The 10908-nt window shown below is 33.0% G+C and overlaps 1 protein-coding gene across 2 annotated transcripts in view; it reads left to right on the forward strand.

The window, feature by feature from the left end:
- Positions 1-2500, forward strand: part of LOC21393287 (CTL-like protein DDB_G0274487) — a 6999-nt gene extending 4499 nt beyond the window's left edge. For both annotated transcript variants that reach the window (XM_024171809.1, XM_024171810.1), the window contains exon 7: positions 2000-2500. In XM_024171809.1, coding sequence (XP_024027577.1) covers positions 2000-2215 — 216 coding nt within the window. In that variant the 3' untranslated portion in view covers positions 2216-2500. The remainder of the gene's footprint in view (positions 1-1999) is intronic.
- The last annotated feature ends 8408 nt before the right edge of the window (positions 2501-10908 follow it).

The following is a 10908-nucleotide window of genomic DNA, read 5'->3' on the forward strand; positions in this document are numbered from 1 at the left end:
GGAAAGAAACCTGGTGGTGGAGTGAGGAAGTTCAAAACGCTATTAGGACCAAGAGAGATTTATATAGAGATTTACCAAAGCGTAAGGATGTTGAAACTTTTAATAAGTACAAAGAAGCAAAGAAATAAGCTAAGCGAGCAGTTGGTAAGGCTCGTTTTACTTATTTAGATGAGGTATATAGGAAACTTGAGACTAGAGAAGGCGAGAAGGATATATAAACTAGCTAGGATAAGAGAAAAGAAGTGTTGGGATCTAAATCAAGTGAGGTGTGTTAAGGATGATACAGATCAGGTTCTGATAAAAGATAAAGACATTAGAGAAAGGTGGAGGAGTTACTTTGAGAAGCTTTATAATGATGATCATGCGATAGAGTTTGACGATCTTAGGTTACAAGGAGAACCTAATGTGATGTATACAAGAGGAATCAGAGTCTCAGAAGTTAAAAATGCATTACGAAAAATGAAAAAGGGGAAGGCATGTGGGCCAGATGATATTCCAGTAGAGGTTTGGATGGCGTTGGGAGATGTTGAAATTGTGTGGCTTACTAAGCTTTCTTATCCCCATCTTCAAGAATGAAGGAGACGTGCTGAATTGTAACAATTATAGGAGCATAAAGTTAATAAGCCACGCTATGAAACTTTGGGAGAGAGTTATTGAATGGAGAGTAAAGGCCACAACTACCATCTAAGGTAATCAATTTGGCTTCATGCCAGGCAGATCAACCACGGAAGCCATTTTTCTTCTTAAATTTAGAAAAGGCAGATAGAAGTCAAGACAGATTTACATATGGTCTTTATAGATTTAGAAAAAGCATATGATAGGGTATGGAGAGAAGTTTTATGGTGGGTGTTAGAAAAGAGAGGAGTGCATGTGAGGTATATCAAGGTAATTAAGTACATGTACGATGGGATGGTCACGAGTGTGAGAACTGCTGGAGGCTACATGACAGAGTTTCCCATTTGGATTGGCCTTCATCAAGGATATGCTTTTAGTCCTTATCTTTTCACCATTGTGATGGATTAGCTGATAAGAGAAATCCAAGATAAAGTTCCTTGGTGTTTGCGTTTTGGGGACGATATAGTTTTAGTTGATGAATATAAGGAAGAAGCTAACCGTAAGTTAAAACTGTGGAGACAGACTCTCGAGACGAAGGGATTTAAGTCAAGTAGGACGAAAACTGAATACATGCATTGTAGGTTTAGTAACTCAAGTAATTAGAGTGATGAAATTTCTTTAGACGGTGTGGAGATTGGGGAATCAGAGTGATGAAATTTCTTTAGATGGTGTGGAGATTGGGGCTTCTAGGAAGTTTAGGGACCTTAGGTTTTTAGTGCAATACGAAGGATATATAGAAGAGGATATTCAACATAGGATTAAGACATGATGTGTTAAGTGCAAGAATGTTACGGGAGTTTTATGTGATGTCAAGATGCCTACTAAGTTGAAACGAAAGTTCTATAAAACTGCAATCCGTCCAGCTATGTGGTAGTGAATGTTGGGTCATTAAGAGAACATATATGTAAGTTGAGTGACAGAAATGCGTATGTTAAGATGGATGAGTGGCCATATGAGAATTTATCGCATAAGGAATGAAGTTATTCGTAGTAAAGTAGGTGTAGCACCAATAGAAGATAAGGTGCGCGAAGGTCGCTTGAGGTGATATGGGCATGTCTAACGTAAACTGCTAGAAGCACCAGCTCGTGCTTGAAAGGACACTCTTATACCTAATACTAAGAGAGAGGGATATACCATGAATCACGTGGACCGAAGTAGTTAGGAAAGACATTCTAGATTTAGGCCTTCAGAAAAGTCTAATTTCTAACAGAGTTGTGTGAAAAAGTGAAATACATATAGCCGACCGTAATTAAATTGAGATTAAGATTTGTTATCGTCGTCGTCATTGTTGTATGTAGAGCATGTTACATATGGCACTAGATAAATGTACTACGTATGGTATATAGAGCATGGAAAAAGAACTTATGGTGTGTATAATTTTCAGGTGGGACTTGCAATGGTGGTCGTGGAAAGTGCTGTTACATCCATATACATATGTTACGCAGAGGATCCTTTGTTAATTCATCGGTGGGATGCAGAGTTTTTCAATCAGATGTCAGAGACGCTGCACCAGCGCCTTCAATATAGGAGTGCAAGAGCAAGGGAAGTTTTAACCCACAGTCGTTTTGATCCCCACATGCACGAAACACTTCCAATTTGAATCCTTACGTGATTTGTAGAATGTACAATGTAATTCATTGTGCTTTACTCTATGATTCTATTCCTCCATCACATACAAATATATATTTTTTTGGGCTATCGTTCTTGGTTTCTGATTGAAGCACTCCGCTCCTACTGTGTTAGGTTGCATTTTTCTTAGATGTTTAATATCAAGTAGCGAAGGAGGAAAAGTGGTCGCCATTAAATTCTTTTTGAGTTGGTTGTAATGAGATCCTAGATTCGCATGTCGTTTTTACTTGCCTGGAGTTTATGATATTCGCCATCTTTCTTCTTTATCTTTTTACCTTTACTTTTCCATGCTTCACATGCAGTTCACTTTTGCTTGGTCCCAAAACCAAACACATTCATCTTAAAATTCTATGTGAGATTTATATCTGGTGACATTCATCTTATACTTTTTAGCCTATTTTCTGGAAGTAAAGATCAACTCTTTTTTTTTTTTTTTTTTTGCCTAAAAAAACAAAGATCAACTCCCCTTTTTTTTTTTTTTTTGGCTAAAAAGACATGATACGAATTCCGTCAAGAATAACGAGATCTGAACACAATTAGAGACCCAAAATCGCTCTACGATCAAATTTGAATGGGACCTCAACCGTTGTTTATAACGAAACAAGAATCTTGATATAATGAAGATGACACAAACGGCGATGAAAATCCGTTTGATAAGTCGTTGCTCAACGCCCCAAGAATAATTCTTGATAAGTTTGAATAGTTCTTCAAAGAACTAAAGAGAAAAACAATTCTCAAATTTCTAAATAATGATATGTTTATTTCATTCCCTAAAAACGCCTATTAATAGGTTGAAGTATTACAAAAAAAGTTCCTAAAATAGCTTTATTACATGCCATCTTTATTAAGACTAAAATCTGATAATAATAGCTCTTACTTAAAAAATAGAAAAGGAAACACTCTGAAAATTAATGGTTGTACACGTCAAAAATAGAAGAGGAAAGTTGACTAATGAGCTAATAAAATAAAAGATGAATGATGGCTGAATATTCAGAATAAGGAAACTAAATAGAATAAAAGAAATTAATGTCTCATTTATTTTACCGATTCGAGTTTTATTACAGTAAATTTTTTTTAGAAATAGTCACATTTAATTTTTTTACTACAGTAAAAAAATTCTCATATAAAGTCATATCTCAACTCGAATTAAAAATTTGAATTAACGATCTAAGCACGTCCTAAATATTTTGAGTTTCTCTTTCTTGATTCACATTTGCATGGCTGGTCTTGTTGATCTGGATTGACCTTGATGATGTGGACCATAGTGAGCACGCCCAACTCCTCTTGCTGAACTTTTGGATTAAATTGTTGAGTTCTTCCTTAAAGTGTTTAGCTCGAACTCTTATTACCGATCCTATAAGAACTTTGATTGGATCTTCAACTTCAAGCGTCTTAGTAGCCGTCTTAGCAGCCGTGCCCTCATCAAGACAAAGTCGACTTGGATTGTGAGTTTCTTCTGCATTTGATTTCACGATTCTAATTCGATTAGATCCTTTTTTTTTTTCCTTTTTTTTTTCATCATTTCTCACTGTTCTTTTACAGGGAAAAGGGGAAAAGAAAAGGGATTTTCTAGCGTTTGAGGTATGGATTCAAACCAAGAAAAAACGTCCCAGAAAGTTCGTCATGTGTTGGGACAGCTGGGACTAGTCTAGGCTCTAATAGAGGCCTGAAGGAAAAATCATCAGAAGAATATTCGGTGATGATCTCTCTAGCTTCTGCCTCATATAACAGTCAAATTTTTGTCCGACTCATGTTTCCCATTTGTAGCAACTGATTTTCTTCACTTTTTATCTTTATCGACCGGATAAAAAATCTCTATCAGTCATCAGTGAATCAAATTGAACCGCGTGCATGAAAAGATTGGTGAAATCCTTCACTTCACAGTTCACACCAGCTGATGGGAATCCATGAATTGGAATCCCAAATGCTTCGGGGACCACTAAAAATAAGTTGAAGCTAATGATATACAAAAAAAAAAAGATTTTTAGTACGTTATTATATTAGTAAGCTCTCGTTCATTTTATCAATTTAAATTTTATTATAGTAAATTTTTTTTTTAAAATAGTCATATTTATTTTTTTTATTACAGTAAAAAATTCTCACATAAAGTCACATTTCAACTCGAATTAAAAACTTAAATTAACGAATTAAATAGGTCTTAAGTCATATTTTTTTAATCGTTAAATTTGTATATTTTTACATGATTTTATGTAGATCTAACAGTTAAAAAATCTAACTTATCGATGATTTATTGACATATAAGAGAATCTCTCAAAAAAAAAAAAAAAAATTTATCGCATGTTATGTAATTTTCTTATAAATCAGGGTCCTTAAATATGCTGTACCAGAGAGTCCATTGTCATTATCATTAGTTCAGAGAGAATACAATTCTAAAAGAGCCCCATTTTGGTGTTCCACTTTCTTGTTTTCTGTTGGTTCAAATAAGTACTTTCTCTTAAGCTGATAAAGCTTAAAAAAGCCGTGACTTTTAGTTTTACATAGGACAAGCAACTTACAGAAATATTGCAGGGAAAGATGGCGAAGTAAGTGTGATGGAGAAGGAAAGGGCCTTTGTCACGTGCCCTCAAGGGCAAACCTCACATGACTTCCACTGGAGTTAAAAAATGGTAGCACATCCAAAAACTATGCCATATGTATGAGCATACGAGTAAATTGCACCATTGTACTTTTAAATATTTATTTTCTACATAATGCACCCCAAACTCTTAATTTTAGTAAATTACACATTGAACTTTAAAATTAATTACAATTAAAGTCTAATAGATAAAGAATGTTAACGAATTGACGGTTTAAAACACGCAATTCGCACATGAAAAATAAATATTGACACTTTTTAAACTATGTCACGCACTTTGAACTGTAAATTTAATAATGTCACTAGTTATTAGACATTAATTGCAACTGACTTTAAAATTTAGGGTGCAATTTATCAAAATTAAAAATTTAGGATTCATTATGCTAAAACTGAATAGTTTGAGTTGTATAATTGTAATTTACTCTCATCAGAGCAAAGACCAGCCAAATAGAAAAAGAAGAGGAGGAAGAAGAAAGAAAGGCAGAAAGTTTAAGTTAATAAGAAAAAATAGAGATTTATATTATTCTAAATTATTACTCTTTACTCTTAATAAATATCTTTTTATTAATTTAATTATTTAACTATAAAAATTATAAAATAAAAATAAAAAATATAAATTTTAATCCATACACTTTTAAAAAAACATTTATCAAGATTATCTTAATAATAAGTGAGACTTGAACAAATAGGTAGGCCCAAATTTTTTATTTATTTTTAAGATGAAAAAATAACAAATTACAAACAAGAGAGGCTCAGAGAAAAAGTGTACGATTTGCCGTATGAGATGCGTCAAATTCTTTTGGCTTTTGGCATAATAAATGGTATTTTATTTTATTTTATTCATTTTTTGTTGTTGTCAATTATTATTCACTCTTATGTTATGTGTGTAATGCATGTCTGGCTCTGATTCTGGCACAATGCAGGAGAGTCTGGGGCTAAAAAACTCTCCTTGACATTTTACCCAAGAGGTTCCTTTCAAGCAAAGCCTTGTTTTTAAAGTCTCATAAATGAGAGATAAAGCCAAAATCAGAAAGCATAACAATAATACTTTTTCCATTATTATTATTTTTTAAAAAATTTATATTGTTTTTGTGTCGTATTTTACTACATTCATCTCATCGCCATCCCATCATTTTTCGCGCGCTTGTCACTGTTCCCCATGCAGGGCCTCTCTGTGTCATATTTGCTGTTTAGTGTATTTTGTTGGTGTAAAACAATGGGGCTATCGTACATGGTTCTAGAGAGAGAGAGAGAGAGAGAGAGAGAGCAAAAAAGGGCATCTAATTCTATGCCCTAATAAGCCTGAGCTCAAGTTACCTACAGTAGGAAAAGAGCCATATGTAGAGAGAGAGAAGAATCAGCTAAGTAGGGGTCGTTTTTTGTCTTGGGTAGTGGGACTTTTTCCCCACTCTCCCCTTCAAAGCGTGAGATATTAGTTTTAACATATTCTAAAGAATTTTACAGGAGAAACTTTATGGTGCATCTTCCATTCGTGACCCATTGACAGAGCAGAGCAAGTTTAATTTAATTTTTAAATTAAATTTTTAATAAGTCTATATTAAAAATTTATAACGTGCTATATAAAATTATTCATGTTGAACATCTATTCATTATTGTCAAAATTAGTTTAACACTAAAAATAATTGCTCTATCAATGAGGCACAATTTTAAAATGCTTTGTAAAAGAAGTCATTTTATAGTGAAATATATTAAAAAAAATACCCATATTATAGGATATAATAATAGCATCGGATTAAAAAATGCATGTCAATTTCTAATCACAACTTAAACAGTTGTACTATTAGTATTTTGTCTCACAATAATTCAACTTTAACTCTTACTATAATATTTTCTCACACATTAAGTTCTCTACTGGAGTGGTAAAAATAACATATTTTTCATGCCCTTTGCTATCACATAATTCTCCTCATATTTTATTCGGTCTCCCTTCTTTCATTTCTTTGTTATTCCCTTTATTATGCCTAACTTTAAATACATTAGAAAATGTTTGTGGCTGCCAAGCAAGTGCTAAAGCTTAATTTGTATTTGTAATGGTCGCTTGCACTAAAGAGGACTCCAGTAGGTTTATCTTTTTCTTTGTGGTTCTAAAACAATTTGCGAAGTGGAAACTACATGTATCGTGCATGCCATTAATTCGATGTCAACCCATTGTGGTATTAATTTCAAGTATTTTTTTTTAGGAAGAAAAAGCTTCTCACTTTCCTCAAAACCCTTTTAATTTACTTTTCATCATAATGTTATTTTATGCAATATATGTACGGATACTATATAAGCATGTTTGGTTTTATAACCATAATATAATCGTGTTATTCATCGACGTGTGCTATGTGACCCATAAAATACATAAGCCAAGTCATACTCGATAACGTTGGTAGAACAATACTATTTTTTTTTTTTTATCACCAATGATAATCTTTTTTCCATGTAGCAATACTATTATTAGACCAAAGGTTCATGTGCATTGAAATAAAAGGAATTCTCAAAAAGAAAAAAAATATTGGTCTAAGGTTGAATATTCTCATGTTTTGATGATAACAAACACAATGTATTATATTACTAATGATTCTATTTTGAGTTGTATATTTAACATAATTGATATTATAAATCAACTCAAGAAGCATATTATGGAATAAAATGCAAATACATTCAAGTTTGAAAAATGCAAATTGAAAAAGGAATTCAACGCTTAAAGTGTTGAAATATCAAAGATCAAGAGCAAGCAAATAAAATCAAGCAAGACAAGTACTAATAGGTTTTTATATCTCCTTAGTATTGTATTTGATTTTAACTTCATACTATCATGATTAATTGTTGTTTAGGCTCATGCAGACACTCACATTATTATTTTAAAAATGAGACTAAACTAAGTGCACAATGACATTTGGCCTAAAAGTACAATTTTGTGAATGTTTGAGGCAAAGTAAGTGTCAACCGGTCGACCTATATCGTCTGGTGACAAGAAGGCTAAATGCACCGGTCGACCGGTGTTGCCTCAACCGGTCAACCACTTCGGTCGACCGGTTCTGCTCAACAGATATTCAATAAGACCATTGAACAGCGAGAATTCAAAATTTGTCTCAACCGGTCAACCACTCCGGTCGACTGGTACTGGGTAAACGGGCAAAAATAAGACCGTTGGAAAGTGAGCTTAAATAGAGACAAATCATTTTTCTCTGTTGCAGATTTTCTTTGAGATAGAGAATTTATTCAGAGCTCCCAAATCTCTTAAAATACAAAAAGGTTTCTCTAAAGTGCCAACATAATCATCATCTTCTAAAAATCCTTACTTCACTCTCTACACATACTTAAGCCTACCTTGGATTATATGTTGATAGTGTGATTTGATCATCTCCTAGTCATTTTAATTGTGTAAAACCATTGTTAGGAGTGTATAACTGAGTGATTCACTATTCATAATTATTACTTTGGTATTGGGTTTCTTGGTTGGTCGATCTCCGTAGAAAATCCACATTGTGTAAGAGGTTCGGTGAAGCCTCGGTTAGAAAGATCTGCCATCTTGTAAGACGAGTGATCGTGTCGGAAATTCTTTCGTATAGTAGAAGAGTTCGAGAGGCGGAATATCTCAGCGACAGTGGATGTAGGCAAATTTATTTGTCGAATCACTCTAAATCCCGTTTTGCATCTCTCTTAACCCTATCTCTCTTATTTCGACACTTTAAAATTGATAGTTGACATTGATTGATTTAACTCTTGGTGATAAGCTTATTGAACTCATTATATGATATTAGATTGATTCATCTTGTGCATATCAAGTGTTTGTGCTATTACATTAACTTACATAATTTTCTGCACACCGAATGTTTGATAAACGTACTGTGTTGAATTAATTGTCTATATTTATTTTTAATCTTTGAATAATTGTATAAAATCTTTAAAAATATTTAAAACCCAATTCAGCCCCTCTTGGGTAGCCGTACTAGGGACAACAATTGGTATCAGAGCAAGGTTGCTCAAACTTCTTTAAAAAGATTTTACAATCTTGAGCATGGCTACTCAAAACTTTCAAAACATGGAAGGTCAATCTACACAGAGACATCCTCTTTTTAATGGGGTTGACTATAATTATTGGAAAGTGAGAATGAGAATTTATTTACAATCTATCGATTATGCCTTGTGGCGAAATGTCAAAAATGGTCCGTTTGTTCCCACAAAGAAAAATGAAGGTAAGTTAATTCATAAGGATCCTAGTGAATTTGATGAATATGATGAAAGAAAATTATCCTTGAATGCTAAAGCCATGAACATTTTGTATTGTGCTCTAGATAGAAATGAGTTTAATAGGATCACTTCATGTAAATCCGTAAAAGCCATATGGCGCACCTTAGAGGTAATTCATGAGGGTACAAACCAAGTTAAATAAGCTAAGATTAATCATCTCGTTCGTTCATATGAAATGTTTGAAATGAAAGATGATGAATCAATTACCTCTATGTATACACGACTCACCGATATAGTTAACGGTTTAAATTCTCTTGATATACCATTCAAGGAAAGTGAATTGGTGAACAAAATCGTGAGGTCATTGCCCAAGTCTTGGAATGTCAAGAGAACTACCTTGGAGGAAATGAAAAATCTATCAACAATCTTACTTGATGATTTGACCGGATCTCTAATGACTCACGAACTCTCTCAGATAAAAGACAACGAAGAAGAATATAAGAAAAAGAAAGGAATAATATTGAGAGCATCAGTTCAAGAAGAAGTTAATGAGCATGAGGAAGAAGAAGAACTTGATAAATTAGACAAGGAGATGATCTCCCTATTTACCAAGAAGTACAAGAGATTCTACAATAAATTTAATCAATGCAAGAGCTCAAGGAGAAATGAAGAAAGGGGAGATAAAATCAAAAGGGATGAAATCATTTGCTATGATTGTTAGAAGCCCGGACACAACAGGACAGAATGTCCACTCAAAAGGAGCTATAAGAAGATGAACTCAAGAAGGTTCTCCAATCAACGTTGGATGAATTAGAGCTCGGAGAATCTGATGATGATGATCAAGAAGAAATAGCAAACATGTACTTCATGGCCATTGATGATAATGAGGTAACCTCTAATTCTAAACTTCATATAGAGGAAAATAATATTACACCTTTTATGAAGATATATAACTTGTATTTTCCGAATTACATGAAGAATATAATAAACTTGCTCATAGAAATGCATCTCATAGAAAAACTATATAACTACTTAAGGAAGAAATCACATTGCTGACAAATGAGAAAAATAATATATTATGTGAAAATGTTTCCTTAAAAGAAAAAGTTGATGATTTGACAAAAATCATTTTGAAGTTCACCAATGGAAAGAAAAACTTTGATCAAATGCTTGGTGGACAAAGATGCATTTTCAACAAAGGAGGTCTTGGTTACAAGCCTCATGTAAAACAAAAATATTTTAAAAACTATTTTGTCAAAGCATCAACTTCGGATCCAAACTATGAGTGTACTTATTGCAATCAAAATGGCCACACATCTTTCTCATGTGCCATTAAAAAGAACACGTATTTTGAAACCAAACAAGGTTCAAGAACTAACCATCAAGGACCCAAATTTATATGGGTACCAAAAATCAGGACTTGATTTTGCCTTGTAGGAGCCAAGAGAGGAAAATGTCAAGTGGTTTTTGTTGGGAATAGTGTCCTAGAAGCATGAGATGTAATAGGATATTTATTATTTAATTAATAAAAGAGTTTATTCATCATTTTGTGTGCATATATTTATGAATATATTTATGAATATCAAATGAAAATTCCGTGATTATTTATGTAACCTTAAACATTGTATATAAGTGTTATATACGAGAGGATAATGTTTAAGGATAATAATAAAAAACATTGTCCATAATGAATTTAATTAAAGTTCAGAATCTTTAATTAAAATATTATTAATACATGTCATTCCCATTTAGAATGGAACGGTGCTATCCGCACTGTTAATATGGTGAGATATTAAATGAGTGTATTTCGCATAATGAGATTATGTGGAACAGGGACACAGACACAATATGAATTTCTAATAATTTCC

The sequence above is a fragment of the Morus notabilis genome, unplaced genomic scaffold, assembly GCF_000414095.1.
Source record: "Morus notabilis unplaced genomic scaffold, ASM41409v2 Scaffold454, whole genome shotgun sequence".
Lineage (NCBI taxonomy): Eukaryota > Viridiplantae > Streptophyta > Magnoliopsida > Rosales > Moraceae > Morus > Morus notabilis.